Genomic DNA, 22,941 nt, shown 5'->3' with positions numbered 1-22,941 from the left:
TGGCTCCCAGTATCTGAGCCAGAAAGGTCAGTCATTAGTCAGACAAAACTGAACTGTGCAAAATGCTGTTTGGATACTTTGATAGAAATGTCAGACAGAGACATTATCTATAATCCTCAGACAGATACAAAGAGCAGCTAACCTCTTCCATGTAAATTTTTTACCCCATACCCCTTGTAGAATTAAGCAGTAACTTTAAAACTTATGAGTATGAATTTTTAATTGGATGGAATTTACTAATATACATATATAATTAGCTAAAGTTATGTTAATTAGTGTAGGTGTTTTTTTTATTTGTACGCTAGACATAGTGTACAGATTGGGCCTGCAATAGGCCTTACAAAAATTGCAACCTCCTTAAATATTACTTTCCATCAGTAAGTTAATGTTTCTTTACTTTGAAATGTGTAAAAAGTGATTCTCTATTAAGATGGTTACACAAGAATCAGTTTCCGTGCTATCTCATTGATTACCTATGGATGAGTTTTCCAGAACTTTGTAATACATCATCATCCTCTGAGCTTTTGGTCACACTTTACATGGAATTATTTGGCATAACTTGTCCATATACAGTCATAAGAAAACTATTGGAAACCCCTCTCAGCCTGCATAATAATTTACTCCACTTTCAACAAAAAAAGATAACAGTGGGATGTTTTTCATTTCCCAGGAACATCTGAGTACTAGGGTGTTTTCTGAAAAAAGATTTTAGAGAAGCAGTATTCAGTTGTATGAAATTAAATCAAATCTGAAAAACTGGCTGTGCAAAAATGTGGGTACCCTCGTAATTTTGAATGCATGTAACTGCTTAATACTAATTACTGGCAACACCAAATTGGTTGGATTAGCTCGGTAAACTTTGAACTTCATAGGCAGGTGTGTCCAATCATGAGAAAAGGTATTTAAGGTGGCCAATTGCATGTTGTGCTTCTGTTTGACTCTCCTCTGAAGAGTGACAGCATGGGCTCCTCAAAGCAACTCTCAAAAGATCTGAAAACAAAGATTGTTCAGTATCCTAGTTTAGGGATAAACTGTCAGTTTCAACTGTAAGGAATGTAATCAGGAAATGGAAGGCCACAGGCACAGTTGCTGTAAAACCCAGGTCTGGCAGGACAAGAAAAATACAGGAGTGGCATAAACAGAGGATTGTGAGAATGGTTACAGACAACCCAGAAATCACCTCTAAAGACCTGCAGGAACATCTTGCTGCAGATGGTGTATCTGTACATCGTTCTACAATTCAGCACAAAGAACATCTGTATGGCAGGGTGATGAGAAAGAAGCTCTTTCTACACTCACGCCACAAACAGAGTCGCTTGTATGTAAAAGTTCATTTAAAGAAGCCACAGTCATTTTGGAACAAAGTGCTTTGGACTGATGATACAAAAATTTAGTTATTTGGTCATAATAAAAAGCGCTTTGCATGGCGGAAGAAGAACACTGCATTCCAAGAAAAACACCTGCTATCTACTGTCAAATTTGGTGGAGGTTCCATCATGCTGTGAGGCTAGTTCAGGGACCGGGGCCCTTGTTAAAGTCGAGGGTCGGATGAAATCAACTCAATATCAACAAATTCTTCAAGATAATGTTCAAGCATCAATCACAAAGTTGAAGTGAAGCAGAGGTTCGATTTTCCAACAAGACAATGACCCTAAACACACTTGCAAATCTACAAAGGCATTTATGCAGAGGGAGAAGCGTAAAATTCTGGAATGGCCATCACAGTCCCCTGACTTGAATATTATTGAAAATCCATGGGATGATTTGAAGCAGGCTGTCCATGCTCGGCAGCCATTAAATTTAACTGAACTGGAATGATTTTGATGGACAAATGGTCAAAAATACCACCATCCAGAAACTCATCAAAGGCTATAGAAGGCATCTAGAGGCTGTAACATTTCCAAAAGGAGGCTCAACTAAGTATTGATGCAATATCTCTGTTGGGGTGCCCAAATCACTCACCACACCTGAAGTCATAGCACATGCACAATCCACAGAATCTATTGTTCTCCTCATATGCTGGGTCCCATAGAGCATTCTGGGAGATATGTACCTTCCTTCTTATCTTTTCACAGACACTGTGCCACAACAGATTTCAATCACTCTTTACTGCTGTACTGCAAGTTAGAGTGATATCACCCCCTCCCCTTTTCCCCCCAGCAGCTAAAGAAAAGAACAATGGGAAGGTAACCAGATAACAGCTCCCTAACACAAGATAACAACTGCCTGGTAGATCTAAGAACAACACTCAATAGTAAAAACCCATGTCCCACTGACACACATTCAGTTACATTGAGAAGGAAAAACAGCAGCCTGCCAGAAAGCATTTGACTTGCAGGCACAAGTCACATGACTGGGGGCAGCTGGGTAATTGACAAAATGTCTAGCCCCATGTCAGATTTCAAAACTGAATATAAAAAAATCAGTTTGCTCTTTTGAGAAATGGATTTCAGTGCAGAATTCTGCTGGAGCAGCACTATTAACTGATGTGTTTTGAAAAAAACATGTTTTCCGATGACAGGATCACTTTAATATGTGCCTTCACATAGTTTTAAGAGAAAATAACAACAAGATGTTTAGCTTATGGTAAGTGGAGTAGAATAATTTATGACTGGTTGCTGTGTATGAATTATTACAGCTGGTGCAAACCCTGTAGCAGCTACTACATGTTAAATACTATTTAAAAATTGTGCTTTTTTAGCACAAATAACTTCATAAGGTAGGGTAAATATGCTAGGTTTTCATATTTTTTGATATACTGACAGATATAAAATAAAACACAGACAGCTCCTCCTATCATGCAAAAAGTGTAAAGTCCAAAAGTTACAAGCCCCGTCGGTCAGGCGCAGATTTATTAAGAGTCAATGTGAAAATTCAAATTTTCAAATTTTTTATGTCAAAACTCTCAAATTCGAATTGTAAGCTATCCAAACTCGATTCAAATTTTAATTTGCATTCAAATTTTGAGATTTATCATACTCTGGCACTTTAAGAACTCAAATTCGACTATTTGCCACCTAAAACCAGCCAAATTACTGTATAAGTCAATGGGAGGTCCAGGGATCAATTAGGTGATGTTTGTACCTCTCCTGACATTCAATTTTTTTTCAGTGTTTTTTAAATTCGAATAAGGTTTTTATAAACGAATTTGGTTCGAGTTTTTGGGTTGTATGAATTCGTTAAAGTTTAACAAATTCGATCTGTGAATTATCCAAACTCGATTCGAGTTTTAATTTGCATTAAAGTTCGAGACTGATCATGCTCTGGCCCTTTAAGAACTTAATTCGAATCAAGTTTTTATTATTTGAAACAAATTCAATTTGAGTTTTTGGGTTGTTTGAATTTGTTAAATTTTAACAAATTCGATCTTCTTAAGTTTCAAATTTTGAATTTAGGGGAGTTTAAAAAAAACTCTACCAAATTCAACCACTGAAAAATGTGCCTCCCCAACTAAGCTCCCCTCTTTGTGTTAAGATTCCAGGAGAAGGCCATGCAGCTTGTGATTCCCATCAGGACAAGATGCAAGATGTTGTTTGTAAAAATGCATTTTCTCTTTACCCAGGATACAGTGAGTTTTTGTTTTATTTTTACCATATAAATGGAATATGGTTATTGAAAAGAGAACTTGTTCCAATTTTGTCTTCACCCAGACATTGGAATCATTTAAGGCATGCTTGTGTTGAGATGGTTTTGTTACCTGTGCTGTTTTGTTGTACTACGGTGTCTGGAGATGAAGTGCTGTTGAGTGTTACATTCCCATACATTTCTACTTCTACATTTTCAGTCACAATATCCTGTGGTGGAGCAGTAACAGGACTTTCATGCTGGTCAGGATCTTCATAATCTTCATCTGGGAGTGATGATTTAATTACAAGATGGAAATCCTTTCCTACAGGGAAAAAAACAATAGGCAAAGATAGATGCAGAGGGGTAGAGTAATGTACATATAGATATGGATATGGATAGATGTGGATATTTTCAGTGTTGTTGCACTACAGGTGAAGAGTGTGTTAAGGTGGCCATAGACATTACAATAATGATCATTCATTTTCAATACAGACATGATAGAGCTGAATCGTCAGATATACAATAGAATTCTATCTGTACCTGACGATTCAGCAGTAACAGTGGCCGCATCAAAATTTTCAGACCTGGCCGATTGACTCGACTGATATCCAAGTCTTCTGCTGAAATTGGTTGTCTCGTCTCACGCCATACACGCACTGAATATTTTATGAAACAACGTTTTATAGAATATTATCAGTGTCTATGGCCACCATTACTCTCTAATTTAGCAAGTGCCATTTAAATGAAATGAAATTCAAAAACTGACATTTGAAAACAGATCTAGACTTTTTTGATGGTTCACCATTAACCAAAACAATGACACCAATTCAATACTGTTTTAAGTAACTAAGACTTTATCTGTGTTAAGGTAATGACAGGTCTGAGAGATGTTTTTCAGAAAATTTATTTTTTAGCAAAGTCCAGCAAACAGCACGCCATTTCTATAATTTTGAAACTGGGATGCTTATGTACAACACACACATAAATAGGCCAAAGAATGCCAACTAACTAGATGTCTATATAAATCCAGCAGCAGACATAGGGGGTGAGTTATCAGGCCCATTATAGGCCGAAGTGATGTCATGTGTAACTGTGAGCACATATAGGTCTAGTGCAGGGGTAGGCAACCCACGGCTGTGGAGCCTCATGCGGCTCTTCATCCTGCTTGCTGTGACTCGGTCTTGCTGCTTTGCCTGTCACGTCATCTATACAGCCCTCGCACCTGCTGGCGGCTTCTTGAGTGTGCGACCGTACACTCAGGAAGCCGCCAGCAGGTGCGAGGGCTGTATAGAGGTCCCAGGAGTGACAGACAAGACCAAGCAGCAGCAATATTATTCATCATGGTCCTTACCGCGGTCACACACTCAAGACAAGAGAGTGAAGATCAGCATGGAGCTTAAAAAACAGAAGTCACATTAAACAGATAAGAACACTATAATTTAATAGGTCTATTCAGTGTTTTTTTTATTTCAAAGTAGGTCTACACATGCACACTGCACTTCTGTCTGTTGTATTCTGTTGTTGTAACAGTTACAATTAAAAAAGGTTAAAACTTTTAAAAGTTTAGAAACTGTGTTATGTTTTGCAGCTCCAGACTATTTTTCTTTAATGGAAGGGGGGGCAAAATGGCTCTTTTGTTAGTAAAGGTTGCTGGCCCGTGGTCTAGTGCCTAGGGTGGCACTGGACCTAAATACAGCACTGTGTACACTTGTGTACTTCAAAGGCATTCTTTAATACACACCTTTATAAATACACTTACTCTTTTTGTATTGTGATGCATGGTGTTATTTCATGTGTAAGTACAACAAAGGAGCTTTTCTAAATATGTCAATCTCAGGTTGCTAGACTTCTCTCAGAGAAGGAGTTTGAAACTACAGGTAAATTTACATAAAAATATATTTATGATGGGATGAGTGATTTGATGAGTAATATGCAATTTAAAAATGTTTTCTGTGATTACAAAAGTTTTGAGTCCACTTAGAAAACTGTGTTACATGGGTAGTAAGTTATGGAACTATACGATTTTCTGAAGGTGGAATGCATAAAATAATAGATTGGGAATATGTGGAAAAAACATTTCATATTTTCTGAAATGTACAGTATTTTAAAGATAAACTAAAGCTGGCCATACACATACTATTCCACAGAATGTTTTCATTACTCTGTAAGGGCATTTTCTTAAAATAAATACAATATCCCCCATCTGGAGTGCAGCGGGAAAACCAATTTTGAAGTGATAGGTGCCCTTTAGGACTAAGGTACACGGAGCTATGTGTTTTCATTAAGCAAAATTATATTATATCTTTAATAATAACCATGCAGTACATTATAATAGCTGAAATATAGTGTGGCAATTAAAGGCATACATTTATAAGATGCCACCATGTCAGAGAATGTGTTCTTGCCTTATATCATATATCAAAAGAGTTGTGTTTGATGCTAGTAAGCCTATCTAGTTCACTCACCTGCACAAGCTGCAGAAAAAAAAAGTATATATATATATATATAAATCAAACATTCATAGTACATTATAGTTAGCAACTTGCTATACATTTGTTTAAAACAATGTTTGAAAGGAAGTGAATTGTTTCATGCTTCAGGTAAATTCCTAAATATATGACCTGAAGCACAGGTCATATCACAGGGACATAATATAACTTCATGGGGGAAACAGCCACTGGTACAGCTTATTGTTCTGTGCCAGATGCTTGGCTGCTTATCCTTGTGTCACTAGCCAGCTTCTTTAGTTCAATTTCACCTGTCCTCGTGGGTAATATGTTTAGAACTATATGATGACCTACCTGCTACTGATCCACAAAATAATCTTACAAGTGTGTGTAGGGAAATATGGGAAGAGTAGACGGAGCATAAAGGTACTTGACTGTCAGAAAATGAATGACCATATAACTAGATAAAATGGGTTGTTTTTGGCTGCACTGTTACATTATATCAGGATTATCGTGATTAATGCAGTATTGTAATGGACTGTTTTACACTTTGTTTCTTTTACTCTACACGGATCACACCTACACATATCTACAGGAAGCTAAATATACTGATTAACTGCTTGTCATGGATAGCAGCTTCTCTACAAATGAAAATGATTTAATAGCATGGACTTGCTGCGTGCCAAGGATTCATATCTTTCTCTGTTTTATTTAAAGCTGACATGTAAGGGTGATGCCCTTCATAGCATTTTTATATTGCTTTGCTTTGCAGTATCTAGGTGATGTGTTGGTTTGCATGCAGATGAATTGCCAGTGGGCAGCATGATAAGCGGATTGTGCACAGAGTTGAAGTATCCATGGAGATTTCTGAAATTTGGCGTATTTTGCTAACTTCAATTTGAAACTATTTACATCTGTTAAATTAGACAATGTATCTACAATGCACCATGTATACAGTGTTGGGGTAAAATGCTGTAGACTGATTGTTATGGGTGCATGGTATGATACAGATCACAGATGGGTTCCGGGTGAGCTCAACCACAAATATCCCTTACAAAATAAACTGATGTAAATATCCTATTCTTGTCTATCATTGTGCATTTGAGAATAAACTTTTCAAAGTGCCAGATTATACAAGAGATTGGCCTAATTCTGAGGCAATTTCAGGAACATATTTAATTATACACTATTAGTATATGTATACACTGTGTGCCATAAGTCAGAAATATGGCCAATTTGATGGGAAAAAATGATTTCATGGTTTATCACATGAAAAAAGAGTACAACTTGTATTGGGCGTTACGTTTGCTTTCTCTAGTATATTTATGGCACTAGCATGCAATCCATTTCTACATTTATTTAAACGGGATCAAATTATCAATTATAATATAGTTTTTTTTAAAGGACAGATTCAAGTGCAGGACAAATGTAATACATATCACGCAACAGATATTTTGTGTCTGTTATGATAAGCTGTTATTGAAAACCCAACTTATTACAGTTACATGATTAACATAATAATATTACTATGAATTATCATCCTTTCATGTCTCTATATATGAAGTCATATAGGGCTGGATTTTACATACAGGTAAATTACAAATTCATTTATCAACAGCAAATGCCTGTCTGTGTTCATCCTAATGGACAGCTTTGCTAGTACTACCAAAGTAACAAGTAGTCTGTGCTGAAATTCAGAATTCCTCAATATAACCACAGTAGTTTGAGGTTATTATCGAAACTTACCACATTTGTCACTCATTTCTTTTCTGACTAAATCTTTCACTTCTTCCTCCTGCAATAGCAAAAAAATGTAATGTTCATGCAAAAGGCACATAATCCACCCATCTTGCTGATTCGCTCCTCTCAGTTTTTCATGTAAAATAAGGGTTGACTATTCGTGTTCTGTGACACCTTGTGTAATGCTGTAGTAGATCAGTGACTGTAGTCGTGACAATGTAAGAATCATGAAGACAATGAGATGAGTACAGGTATGGAATCCATCATCTGGAAACCCGTTATCCAGAAAGCTCCAAATTACAGAAAGGCCGTCTCCCATAGACTCCATTTTATCCAAATAACCCACATTTTTCAAAATGTTTTCCTTTTTCTATGTTACAATAAAACAGTACAATGTACTTGATCCAAACTAAGATATAATTATTCCTTATTTAAAGTAAAACTAGCCAATTGGGTTTATTTAATATTTACATGATTTTCTAGTAGACTAAGGTATGAAAATCCAAATTACGGAAAGATTAATTATCTGGAAAATCCCAGGTCCAAGCATTCTGCATAACAGGTCCCATACCTGTAGAAGGCAACAGTAGGGCCTAATCTTGATAAATCAATATATATCTAGCACTATTGCGCTCTCTGCACTTGTAATGCACCCCCCTCTACCCACTCTGAAAAATTAAGCATGAGGGGCAGCACTAGGCGCCTCCGGGCGGCACTTACCCACCAAATCCCCCTGGCACCTCCTAAAGCTGATCTCTGCTAGTGCTAGATTTGTAGCCACTGCTTGATTCAGTGAGCAGCATTCCCCAGTGCACAAGTGCTTGATAAATGAGCATTAAGGGGTACACTTTTGCACCCCTTAGTGGTCCAGCACTTGCAGCCCATGGACAGGGTAAGAACTAGGGGTAGGCAGAAGAGGCACATGTGCTTACCCCTAATCCGGGACCTTGTACCCCCCACCTCAACTCTTCTTTTACTGTTGTCCCCAATTGTTAGCGTGCCTGCATGCACATGCATCAGAGTGGGGTGGGGGCAACATGCCTGGCCTGCCCCTGCCCAGGGAATAAGAAAATTAGTCTTTGAATTTTGTAGTATATATTCTGTCTATAAAATTATGTCCTTAATTCTATGGTGCTACTGTGAAATACTGTATGCTAGAGCTTTGTAAGTAATAAGTATAATAAGTATATTATATTGGTGCAGTCATTTGAGTAAGTTTCAGAAGCACAATCTTATTTTTACATAAAAATGATCACCATTCAATTGACTAGAAAGAGCTTTAACTTGGCATAGAGAATTACACTGTATTTAATACTCACCTACATCCTGGCAAATGTATAGAGAGAACACGCTAGTCAGAGTGGTGCTGTGATCTGTTTCCAGACATACTAAATGCACATCAAAATATCCTTATCTTTCAGCAAGCTGAATTCAGTGACAGATATTTGTTTCAGCCAAAATAGGAAACACTACTAGCAAATGTACTTCTGGAATATTACTGAATAGGATGGGTGTAGAAAATGCACAAGGACAATGTATAAGATAAGACAATGTGTTCTCCCCGAACTATTCTGCTACCAAACACAGCCTTTTTAATCACCTCCTGACCTCCACAGAGCAATACAGTGCCACTGGAAATGTGGCAACCCTGGGGATACCCAAGACAGTAAATCATACATAGGCAGTCATATTTTACTCAATATGGATTTCAGTTTGGGGCCTTTGGAGGGCTAGCACCATGACATAGGGAACATTGCTTTAGAGGCAGGAATCTAGTAATATGTTATACGTGTAAGTTATAACATCTTAGGTAATCGATTTAAACTCTAAATTAAACTATAATAAATGATCTAATAACTGAAATGTTGATTAGCCTCAGAATTCTGGACAACTGCTGTTTAAAATATGTACAGTGTGTGCATTCTGTGTTGTGCATGATTGTCACTATGGATACACATTTACACCAGCAAATATGGCTAAACAAGTGAAACTGTACTCACTGTGAGCCCTGGATCTCCCTTGTCGCCTTTGAAACCTTCAGGCCCCTCCACTCCCTGAAATTATATTAGGAACACCATATAGAATTACATGGGAATACGTTAAGTGATAGATTGAGGCAGAGCTTTGAAAGTGAGGGTCAGTCTTTCGAATTTTATCCTGAACAGTAGCAGTGTAGGGACTATCAGTGTAGCATGGAAGAATGATTAGGAGTTTAAGTCTGGCAGCCTCATTTATCACAAACTGGTGTAGTGGCAGTCTCTGGAGGGGTAGGCCAGTCATAGAGAGTAGCAGTACAATATGAGATTGCATTGAAATTTTAGTGACATTGTGTATGATAAACTATTTATTTTCTGTTGGTAAAAGTCACATGATTTTGTTTCTGATTGGATATCAGAAGTGAAGGTGAGACCAGAATCACAAAATACCCCAAGGCAACTGCACACAGAAAGGGGGTAAGTAAGGGCTTAGGACAGAACCTTGAAGAACTCCAAAATGGAGAGATAAGGTTAGCTCATTCTTTATTGTAGCATACACTAACAGTTATTAGAAAAGCCAGGAACCTTTTCTTTTCATCTTCCAGTCTGTCATTCCATAGACTGGTCTAGTTGCAATAGATTTACAGTAGAGGGTACATAATTCACACACAAGAGCCATGAATATCTTTATAAATGGTGCTTAGCGGCATCATCAGTTACAATTGGTGCTTAGTGATGTAATTTCTGTCATGTGATGCATTTAAACTGGTAAATTCAACATATACTCTTGAACTACTTATTAATTTAAAATAAAAATATGTTTATTTTGATATATTAAAAGCTATGTTAACCCCATATGGATAGCTTAACACGTTTCATGTTTACCCAGCTGATGATGATGTTACTAAACACAGTTTATAAGGATATAATTTAAGTGGTGCAACAGTATATATTGAGTTTGCTTATTAACTCTTTGTCACTAGAAGATCACTTTGCACTGATTTTGTATCGGATATATAACCTTTGTATATACTGTTATTGGGATCTGTTTTCCTGGTGCTTTATAATAAATAAACTACTGCCAATTGTAAAATATGAAGATATTAGAAATCACCTTGGAGTTCCATAACCTTTATAAATGCACTTGGACTTAGCCTCTTTCTTTTATATAGTCATTAAACTCCTAAGTGACATTATATCCTTATATTTTACAATAAGGGGTACTTTATTTGGTATATAAAGGGTGCTTAGTGATGTCATCCTTAATAATCAGTGATCCGTGATGTTATTTCTGACACATGACTCACTGAAAACTTGTGTATTATAATAAATGATATACCCGCTTGATGTAAAGTATGAGGATATTAGAAGTCATCTCAGAGTTTCGTGACCGGTAAAAAAGCCTGTGTTTTTATATTAATAATGAATCTGTAGTTTAGAGTCAGCAAATAGAAATAACTCACCACACTTAGGAAGAGGCCCAGGTGCACCGCCCTGAGCCCTCAGCACGGGTAGCGGACAACTCGAAAAAAACTTTAAGACAAAATAGAGAGAAGCTTTGCCCCGGTGCACCAATCACTGTTCAATATAGATAGGTGTGGTTAAAGATTACCACCTAGACTCCAATTAGGAGCCATCTTGGTACGCCATAAGAGGGCAAAGTATCAACATATGCTTCTCTGATTGGTTATTTTGTCTTAATTGGTGCATTGTTTTGATTGGTGTATTTTTGTTTAAATATTTGTAACATGGCTCCGTAAAGTTAGCCTATGGTTAAGTGTTTATCACAAAACGCATAAGGCTGTGGACACAATAAGCTTCACTTTGATATTTATCTGCCTGGTAAAAGATTGCCTTCATTGAGTGCCTGCTCCATAAAGTCTTTTGTGTTTTTATATTGTCATGGAACTCCTCTGTAACTTATAATAGTCTTATATTTTACAATAGGGAGTACATTATTCACAATATATAGACAATTGGGACTGCACTGAAAGGGTCTTAAAAGGTGCATCTTCCTTTAACTGTTTGGACTAATATCACCGATGGACTAATGGGAATTTTTTTTTTTTAAATAGTAGTTCAGTGAGTGCATGTCTCTTTTTCTTGTTTTATGTTTTTTTTACTAGCATGTGTCATACAGTATGTAATGTTTTGACTGACATTGTGCTCTGGCTGGGATCCTCTTTCATAAATGTGGAAATTACTAACCATTTCTCCTTTGTTTCCAGGATTCCCTGAGGGTCCTCTTGGACACTGTGTGGATTTTCCCCTTTTTCCTTTTTCACCCTAAAATGATACAATAATAGGTTTCAGGTGTACGCTTCTGCAAAACTATTGCTGATAGACAGTTATATTAGGATAGATTTAGTCTTATGAGGAAATAATACAGTATAGTATGCTCCAGCGTCTACAGTGGCCTACAATGAAGTTTTGAAGAGGATGTTCACCCTTTGGACAATACTCATAATTTAACAGCCTATGTCAAACTTTTTTTGTAATTCATCTTTATTATTTTAAATGTTTCCTTGTAAAGATACATAATATAAGCTGTGGATCAGTGTTGCTAAAACTCTCTCTGCTCTCTGTTATGGGATCGGCAACACACTCAGTGTAAGACATACAGGCTGTCAAATAAGGAAGTCCGGGACTGAATCTGTACTGCACATGCTTCATTTGTTTATCTTTGATTCCATTAGCTGGTAAGATTCACTTTTGAATCAGAAGTTATTTACTATCTTTAGTTCCTTCTTATAGATATCAGTGGGAACCTCTTTCTGATCTTGTTTATCTGGCTTAGCTTCCCTACAGAAGCCCAGTGGAAAGTGAGCATGTGTTGTGTCCCTGACACTTCAAAAACTGGCCAAACAAAATCTAAAATGGGAAGCTGATATGGACAGCCTTGAAAGCTGGATTGTAAATTTTATAGGAATGCTGAACCTCTGGGCTGGTATAGAAAGTTAAGTAAATACAGCATTACTAGCCAAGTTTAATTCTCCTTTAATACAATAAAATTCAAAAAGGGTGTATCTTCCACTATCAATTTTACCTTTGGTCCTGTATCTCCTTTATGTCCTGAAGGCCCCTGAGGACCTGGAGGGCCATCTTTTCCTGGGTGGCCTATAGGTCCCCTAAAGCCATTCAGTCCACGAGCTCCATCATTACCCTTATAAAAAAAAAGACAGATTAAAATATTATTAATGTTTCATGTCATTACTGGGCTCTGTAATGGCAAAAAGGGAATGGCCCAGTAATGTTCCAATCAAAACTAAACCAACATTTTCATTTTGTATTAAAAATAAATTTAATAGGATTAAATTAATTTTATTAATTTTAATTTTTAGGCACAAAATGTTCTAAACATCATTCACTTGAAAAAATCTTTTCACTTTGCACTATAATGAACTATATTGACCATTTATTAAAGCCTGTCCTGCATGTGAAGAACATGATGTGTATGCCTTTTTCAGTATAAATGCAGAACACTTACTACTGCATTGTGACTTTCCGTTCAACCTTCCTGTTTTATATCTTTACAAATTCATTTAGTTAATTAAAATGGAGCAGGCTTCAATACCTACTACAACCTGTTCTGTATTTGGGGAGCATGATGCACATGCTGCTTTGACAGGTAATTTACCATATATAGGAGGTGCAAAAGTAGGACAGTATTGCACTTGAAACAGCCATCCATATAAAAACAACATTTTATGGTGTGTTGAAACCACTAGGATCAGGGACATTTAATGTTTTTATGCAGCCTACCCAATGTTATCGCTCTATACATATATATATATATATATATATATATATATATATATATATATATATATATATATATATATATCTCTATATCTATATCTATATCTATATCTATCTTTGGATATCCCCAAGGAACTGCATTACCTACTTTGTTTCTTTGTATTATGCTATGAATGATCCAACAACAGCAGCTTGCCTTTAATGATTTTCCATAACTTGCTGCATCTACAGTTATCGCTTGCTTTCATTTTATTTACTTTTACTATCTTTGGTTACACTGGTTTTCTTTAGTTTTTTTACTCCCAATGGTGCCATGTTTTGCACATGGGGAGGCTGATCTGTTCTTACTACTTCTGAATGGTAAGACTTTAATCTTTATGGTTAGTGGCAGGTCGGGAGATGGGAAAGTCCGATCGTATGTTGATTCGTATGATCGGATCTTTGCCTCTGTGGCCAGCTTTACACTCGTTAGTTTTTTCTTCTCTGAATGATCGAAACATTGGAATATCTTTTGTTTTTCTATTAAAATCAGTTACTCTAACTGAGCCTGTTGAGTGCGGTATTTTTTTGCTATTGTGTACACATTTTACCTGCACCCAGGCATGCTTTGTTTATATATATATATATATATATATATATATATATATATATATATATATATATATATATATATATATACATACAGCATTATAGTTTAGTCAGCTCAACAAAGTGCAACATGACTCATGCCTTTTCCATTGTAGTAAATAGTGTCCTTCAGTCGCACATTGAACCATTAAAGGCTGTATCATCTGTCTGTTAGATACATTATCAGTCACCTTATAGCCTTTATCGCCAACAATTCCAGTGGGTCCTGCTTCACCTTTCTCACCTTTGTCACCCTGCAGGGACAATTTACCAAGAAAAGACAAAGTATTATATATCCCCTCATTACCTAATAATACATCTTATTTGCAAATCATAAAAATTCCACCAGGGATGACTACTTGATGTGGCCTACTAAAGCTTACATCAGGGTGCCTGCCATGGTCAGGTAACTTGGAGTGGGCAAATGATCAGTTGTACTGCCATCCTTTATTATGCTATCGGAATAGACTGCACTAAAACAATTGCTGCTAGGGGGAAAAAACTGGTGACCTTTGCTCATTGAACAGAACCACAAAAGGCATTTAATTATACACTACAATGGAATCTCCTGCCTCGCCCTACTCTAGTCATATAACTAAATCAGACTTATATCCTTTTAGTGCTTGTTAAGTAAATAAATATTTAAAAGAATGAAAAACTCTCCAGTTAGACCAAATCATTAAGCTTGTTTTTTACCCTACATTTATCTGCCTACTCTTCAGAGTAGTAGTGGGAGGAGAAAGTACACCCTTCACACTTAAGACCCTGTATTTACACCCTACATATCTCTAAACATATGGCAAAGGCAGACATTTTGAGAGGGACTCATTTGTGAAGTGCTCTGAAAGTAATGAAAAGGAGATGCTTTATGGGAAGCCATGGCATGAGAAGAGTTAGTGTAAATAAAGATAAATAACCCACAAGACCCTCTTATATCAACATTTCTCCATCGATGGGGCAGGGACCTTCTTCTGTTCCTTTAACATAAAAGGGCAGATTAATTAAAATATGAGATTAGAAACAGAAAAACTAACCCATTTTATATTCATTCCTATTGAATTTTTGAGAAAATTATCAAACGGGGAACACTTTCACCCATTCATATATACTCTTCTAAAAATCCCATAGAAATGAATAGAAAGAGTGCGAGTTTATCTGTGGTAAACTCTCTCACATTTTGATAAATCTCCTCTTTAGCACAAATGTTTATTTATATTTATCTTTTGTTTAATGATTGTATTGGGCACTGTTTGTTCTTTTAGTGTATTGTTCTACTGTACAGTGTACATTATATCTATATAAAATATTATATATATAATATATATTTGAAGTGGGGCTGTGATGACACTGCTAAGCAGAAATCCTCCAGCAGACCAAAAGATTAGAGGCTGAATTTAATACCAGTGGAAGGCATTAGCAGTATTCAGTTAGAAGGGAGCTTACAAGACGAAACAGCACCACTCCTTCATAAAATAAAAATGCCTTTATTGGAACCCTTTTGGGCATTACAGCAACGTTTCGGGTCATATCTGACCCTTTGTCAAGCTTTCCACCGGGAAAACTTTTACCACGATAAAGAAAAAAGCCAGGAGGCCATGCTGACTATTTTGCATTTTTTAGTTAGAAGGGAGGTCATGTGAAAAGAAAGAACTAACCTTAGATCCAGAAGGACCTTCTACTCCTGTACCTGGTTTTCCTTGAGCACCAGTGTCACCCTGATAATACAAGAATAAAATTAGGTTCATTAGAGTGTATTTATTATATAAGGGTTAGCATGTATGCGAGTGTGCATGAAAGATCATTTATCAAAGCTACTTTTGAGTGTATATGTAACAGTGAATGCATTAAAATGAGTAGGAATATTAGTATGTGTGTGTCAGTTTGGGTTAATGTAGTGTATGGAAAACATAGATACAGATCGTATGTGAAACTAAATTAGCGCATGTATAGGAGAATTTTTAGAGGAGTGTAAAGAACTGTAATCATTCTAAAATATGACCTTAAACAAGAAAACATGTAGCTAAGGAAAATACTTTTGTACTAAAGTAGCAACAATGTGATACCATAATAGCTATGATAATGTGTTAAGCTTTTTAAACAAAAACAGTTGATTTTGCAGCCTAAAAGTAAGATTACTTTGAGGCAAAAAGTCCAGACACCTCATTGAAAAATTATTATTAGGAGAGTTTTGCACTTGTTGGGTCCTAAAAAAGATTTCTAAGGGTGGTTATGTGGTTTTAAATAAATACTATATATATAAGATTCAAGGTAGGAACAAATGTTTTCTTGTATTGTGTTCTGCCTATAAAAGCCCTAAGGTCTACAGTACTGTTCTCCCTCAGCAAATTATTAGATATAAAAGGTAAAAAAAACAAGTTAAAAAGGAGCAAAGCATTAGACTAAATTAAAAAAAATATTTGTTATAAAAAGACTTTAAATGTAGTGATGCATGACTTTAATTGGCACAATTAAAGTTACGCACGATTAGCTTCCAAGCTTGGCTTTGGCCTGTCAGAGTATTCCGTATTTCACATTTTGGTACCGATACATTTGAAATTTAGTTCACTGTCTCTTGACCTCTGCTTGGCAGTTCAGAGTCTGTCAAAAATCTTCCAAGCAAATGTTTAATTTTAGGAGAACTTTTTTAGCAATAAAACCAAGACATTTCAATAGAACTACTAGTGATTCACAAGAAAAGTTCTATTAGTCAGAGATGGATATAAATCAAGTCGGGCTCTAGCAGGGGTAGCGAGTTGGCCCACTCTCAATTCATTACTGACACATTGTCTGTTTCAAAAACACCTCATTTTTTGCCTTACTGTTCAATATCAACAGTAAGCAAAAAACCTTTTTGGTCTTTACAAAGAAGGCTTATACAGATGGAAAAAACATTTAGTTATGTGACCTTTTGTACAACCTAGGGCAAACATAGCAGTCGATTGATTGATTGGTGGACAGATTTACATGAGGTTGATATGGGAAGGGGAAGATTGCATAAAATAGGCAAGCATTTAAAAAATTAAGAAAGCACTACATATTATATACGGCATTGAGGTGGGGGTCAAAATCAGCTTAATGCATAAAAGTAAGCAACATGGCAAATAGCATTAGCTCTTAATTAGTGTTTAGAAATACTTTTTAATACCATTTTGCACTGGTTTAGTAACCAATCAGCTTTGACTTACAGCAGGTAAACATATAAAATCAAATGTTTTATTTGTTGCTGTGGGTTACTGCACTCTTGAAATGCTTTTTTTCAACTACTTATAGAGTAAATCAAAATAACTGGTGGCCTACTACTACCTGGAAGCAAATGGGATGGCCAACAGATCCCGCTGAGCTCCAGCACAAAATTTCAAAGGAACGTCTGTTGGTGTAGCTAAGAAATGCCCTCCTCCAATCTCAGGGTAGATAGGGCATGCAAAGGGAGGTGTCATACTTAATCATGTTCCTTCTCTATACTGAGAGCATATTTATTAACATTGGAGATAAACATCACCGTGATGTTGCTTATAGCAGCCAATCAGCAATTACATTTGAACAGTTTCCTACAAGTTAGAAAACAAAAGCAAAGATGTGATTGGTTGCTATGGGCAACATCACTGGCGATGTTTGTCTTCAATTTTAATAAATCTGCCTCTAAGACACATTGAAATCTCAAGTGTCTTAACTAAATTAAATTTATAGGAGTCCAGTAAAGAAAATAAAACTTACTTTTTCACCTTCTGTCCCAGGCTCTCCCATTTTTCCTGTTAGTCCCCGCAGACCCTGCCAAATTCCAAATTGTTTTAACATAAAAAGACAGAATTTTTTTTTTAACTCTGCGTGTCTCTCTCATGGTAACACTTAAAATATGAAAGCTACCCATAACCACTGATGATGTCTACATTGGTCTCAATACATACTGTAGATGTTAGGTCAAAGTCTGGCTCTCACTGCCTTTTTTATATTTGTCATTATAGTGCATTTGGCCGTGGGTTATTTAGCTAAGAGATCTTTGTTATTTTCTAGTTTTATTAATTTTTCCAGCTTACAACCCCATAGTGACCTGTTATACAATACCTTATCGCCTTTCTTTCCAGGATCGCCTGACAATCCAGAATCACCCTTCTCTCCCTAGGCAAAATATAAAAAAGCAAATAAAGCAACAGTGCAATGAAAACGTTTATTTAAATATAAAACACTGTTTAATGAAAAATAAATGGGATTATTATGTTAAGTCCTTTGAATTAAATATATAGGGGCACATTTACTTAGCTCGAGTAAAGGAATGGAATAAAAAAAAAACTTCAAATTTCGAATGTTTTTTTTGGCTACTTCGACCATCAAATTGGCTACTTCGACCTTCGTCTACGACTTCGAATCTAATGATTCGAACTAAAAATCTTTCGACTATTCGACCATTCGATAGTCGAAGTACTGCCCCTTAAAAAAAAACTTTGACCCCCCTACTTCGCCAAGTAAAACCTACCGAACCTCAATGTTAGCCTATGGGGAAGGTCCCCATAGGCTTTCTAACAAATTTTTGGTCGAAGGAAAATCGTTCGATCGATGGATTAAAATCGTTTGAATAGTTCGATTCGAAGGATTTAATCCTTCGATCGAACGATTATTCCTTTGATTGTTCGATCAAACGAATAGCGCTAAATCCTTTGACTTCGATATTCGAAGTTGAAGAATTTAACTTCACGAGTGGAATATCGAGGGTTAATTAACCCTCGATATTCGACCCTAAGTAAATCTGCCCCATAATGTAATCACATTATTTTGTCAGAAAGGAAAGGGCAACAAGCACATCAAAGCCAAGAAATGGATTCATGCATGAAAGCATAAATGTGATTTTAACTTGTTTTAAAATAATGGTAAACTCTTTTTACCGATGACAGCATTACTTTATAAAATATTACACATTAATGCTATTTACTTAAAAGACAGTATTCCATTTTAAATGGATGCACTGCAATGGAGATGCTTTCATTAACAGGACAAAATCTGTGTATCGCTGTTTAGCGCTGGCCCGTACACATCAAGACTCGCCACACTTGTTCATTGAAAAAGCGGCTTTATTCAACTTGCATAAGTGATAACAGGCAGTGGGTAAGTGGTGCGAACTAACGCGTTTCGTGCCCTCTCTATTGGCACTTCATCAGAGTGAACGCAGAGTTAAGTGTGGCGAGTCTTGATGTGGACGGGCCAGCGCTAAACAGCGATACACAGATTTTGTCCTGTAGATGCCGGCTTGGAGTTGCCGGAGTATCGCGAGAGCTGCGGCCGAGACGCCACAAGGAAGGGTGAGCTCCGTTTTAATCTTTCACAACCCGTGTTTCTCCTTTACATGCTTTCATTAACAGTTTATTAACTGTCAGTATATAATACAATAAAAGGGAATTTATATTGTCACTTCCCAGAGTCATTTTGTGGATTACAAGGCCAACATTTTAATGCAAAACTCTCATAGAGTACCGGCATGTTCTGTTTCCATGGGATCAGGTACATATACACCTATATCCAACAATTTTCCACATGAGAAAAATAAACTGAACTTTTAATGAGAATTTGTACACCTATTTTTTTAATGTAGTTATTATAAAGTTAAGTTAAAGTTAGTATTTTGAATGTAGTTATAATAAAATCAGATTATATTCTAACATTATTTTGCAATGGTAATCTAACAATCTACCTCACAAGCACCAAACATGGAATACATTCTGATTTTTGTGATTAAAACAAAAGGCAAGAAGTATGTTTTACACATTATACTCATGTCGGAAAAGGGTATACTGCCCCTTTCAGTATGAACCTTATGTCTCATCACTAGACTGTCCACCTGCATGTCACTGATCACAGCTATCAAAGCATATAGCAAGGAACACCAAGGGACAGTAGTAGGGTCTTCAGAGCCTTGTTCAAGGCATGCATTAAGTACTTGAACACAAATTGATCTGCATTGAAACCAGGTGCTAGCACTATGTGAAGCGTGTGCTGATGGGCAAAACTGAACAACCATTAACATGCAGAACCTTTATGTCTGGTATTGGTAAATTAGCTGATATGTCTCAGGTTCTTGTAGATGCGCATTTCAGCAATGCAGTAGTCACCACTGTGCACAACAAAGAAGAAGCCTCAAAAAAACTGGTCTCCTTATCTGAAAATCGTAGAAACTAAAATTAATGGAAGCATCTCAAAAGTAATGACTGTCAGAAATAATGAGCTATGTTAGTTGTTTTCCATCTTGCCATTAGCACTATCAAAAGGAAGGTTATAGGCATTGAGAAGTGCTAGTCTGGGAGTGGCAGAAGACATAGGTTACAATGGGGCTCTGTTCTTACCACCTTGTGCCCCATAGTGTTCTAGCACGTGCTCCCTGTGGAAAAGTTAATGAGCCATATAATCTGCAAGCAGAAAATTAATATGTGCATCTCTTAAAGTGATACTGACACTAAAAAACTAATTTGAAAGTATATTAAAAGTTACCTATAGGTCATGTTGATTGTTTTTTGCCAAGAGGTTTGTTAATGTAAGTGATTGTTAGCTGAAGTTCCTAAACCTGACTGTTTTTCCAACCCGACCGTCCCATCTCAGTCTGTCTGTTAAAGTTTCTAATGCTAACGGACTCCTGCTGCACAAATATGGCAGCCCCCTCATAGACTAACACAGGGAGTCAGATAGGTAATGTAAAAGCACTGGGCAAATACTTTATGGTAAAATTATAAGTAGCTTTCAAAGGCAATAATATGATAGATGTAAAAGTTTAATTTCTGGTGTCAGTATCTCTTTAATATTCTGGATGTTTTCCCTCAAAATGTATTTCTTTTGAATGAGTTCTCTATAAGGCTATCAATTGTGTGGGTATAGTAAGTTTTAGCTCTGAATGTCCCCTTTAATGAGTGTTATGTGTATTTTTCCTGATTAATAAAAGTTTAAATTCAAGAGATAAAGGAAAGAAAAATGTTTCTCTTGTTCATAGACAGTGTACATTTGCTTTTAGATGCTGAACAACAACTTCCAAGTCACAAGGGACAGTAGTGATGCAAATAAGACGCACACAAGTGACTAAGCTATTGCAGCTTACAATGATCAATCACTGGGGGTGGTTTGAATGAAGTGCAGTGGTGATGTATCAGTAAGTATGCTCTTGCCCATTTGAAAGCACGACATATGAAACAGAAAAGCAAGCCTATCTGGTGTATGTAGCAGGTTAGGTTGCCAGGTGACCAGATTACCTCTGTGGACCTGGCATTTCACTCCTACACTAATATTATAGTTTTTAGATGGCTCGTTTGAAACAGACAAGTGATTGCTAATGAACAAGCTACAATGTAGATATTTGGGATGTGCAGGGATGTTTACTATAAACCTTAGAGCATGTGCAGAGAGCAAGGAATCGGCATGACAAAACATATCAGATTTGGAAGGAAACAGCTAGAGAGGCAATTAGCTAGAGAAGTGAAGCAAAGATCTTAGATTTAGTATTCCCCAGTTATCTCCTTAAATATCGCTTTTGCATGATGGCAATCAAAGCTCATTTTATTACATTTTAGAATAATTCAGCCAGGGCTAAAAAGTCTAGCCCACAATTACTCCAAATATTTAATCTTACAAACTCAATCTATCCTTCAATTTTCTTAAATTTACTGCTAGATGTGCACATTCTTAAATTAATAAACCTGAATTATTACATAATTTGCAGCAGAATAAGAACCCTATATTCATTTAATACCTTGTAAAAATTAATATTCTAATATTGAGCAATGGGATTGATACGGTTAAGTGAACTGGTGTGAAATGTAAAATGACCCCCATATTTAAAAAAGGCCAAAAATAAAATGGAGATGGTTTTATTATACACCACGTTTAATTAAGAACTGCCTTTTTAGAGAGCAAGAAAAATAGCAAGATCCCTTTCAGTCATAGTTTTGATACATTTGTCAAAATGTACAGTTTGTTTTGCTTGATTTGTCTGCCAGATTTCTTCAGTCTCATATACAGATGGAGCAAATTTTGTTTTGAGATCACACAGCACATCACACCTTGTCAAACCATTCATTACAACAGAAAAAGGTGTGATAAAGATCCTTTTAACTGAAGTGACAAGTAAGACACAGTTAGATATCTGAGAGAATAAGTTTGCTCTATCGGTCAAAAACAAATTCAGTGGCAAACTATTTCATTTTCGCTAAAATCTCAAGCCTGATTTATTTGTAAACTCTCAGTTTCGACTTTTTAAATAACCATTGATCTTCATTTACAAAATTATGCATCTGCTTACTAATTCCTAAACAACATTTCTTAGCCAAAGTGCTTAAACGCCAAAAACCTTTCTATTCAATAACATTCCTCATTTCTTTGAGAAAAACATTATTCTTTTCTAATATATGTATGTATATTTTTATTTATATAATACAACTTATGTATGCAGCACTGTGCATCAGAACAATACATAACAGAACAAACAGGGGTTGTTACAATAACAAATACAGTTACATTAAAGCTACTCTACTGTAACAACTACTCACCCTGGTGGTCTAGCAGTTCAGCGGGGACGCCCACCGTGCCATCGGCGGGGACGCTGCCACGCTGTCCTTGATGCTCCTGTGCACCGGTTACTTAGGGCGTGCGTGGGGCGCCTCTTCCAATGTTATAGGCGCATTCAATGGCGCGTAATTTAAACGTATTTAAAGGGGCTTTTTGTATTTTTCAGTTGCCCATTATAGGTTTCTTCCTAGTGAGTTCCTGGTGCCTCTATGCTGTTAAAGATTCTGTTTTCTGTGATCTGATTACCTGTTGTGACCCCTGCCTGCTACTGACAATCCTGACTTCTGAAA

At 36.4% G+C, this 22,941-nt stretch overlaps 1 protein-coding gene across 9 annotated transcripts in view; it reads right to left on the bottom strand.

The window, feature by feature from the left end:
- Window positions 1-22,941, bottom strand: part of LOC108711240 (collagen alpha-1(VII) chain) — a 181,287-nt gene that overhangs the window by 7,011 nt on the left and 151,335 nt on the right. For all 9 annotated transcript variants that reach the window (XM_018252788.2, XM_018252787.2, XM_018252789.2 and 6 more), the window contains 9 exons: window positions 18,179-18,232; window positions 17,831-17,884; window positions 15,772-15,831; window positions 14,308-14,370; window positions 12,777-12,893; window positions 11,939-12,016; window positions 9,755-9,808; window positions 7,761-7,809; window positions 3,698-3,889 (listed from right to left, as the gene is read on the bottom strand). In XM_018252788.2, coding sequence (XP_018108277.1) covers window positions 3,698-3,889; window positions 7,761-7,809; window positions 9,755-9,808; window positions 11,939-12,016; window positions 12,777-12,893; window positions 14,308-14,370; window positions 15,772-15,831; window positions 17,831-17,884; window positions 18,179-18,232 — 721 coding nt within the window. The remainder of the gene's footprint in view (window positions 1-3,697; window positions 3,890-7,760; window positions 7,810-9,754; window positions 9,809-11,938; window positions 12,017-12,776; window positions 12,894-14,307; window positions 14,371-15,771; window positions 15,832-17,830; window positions 17,885-18,178; window positions 18,233-22,941) is intronic.

This window comes from Xenopus laevis, chromosome 3L, assembly GCF_017654675.1.
Source record: "Xenopus laevis strain J_2021 chromosome 3L, Xenopus_laevis_v10.1, whole genome shotgun sequence".
Classification (NCBI taxonomy): Eukaryota; Metazoa; Chordata; class Amphibia; order Anura; family Pipidae; genus Xenopus; species Xenopus laevis.
The sequence above is the reverse complement of the archived record's forward strand: the minus strand, read 5'-3'. Positions and strand labels throughout refer to the sequence as shown.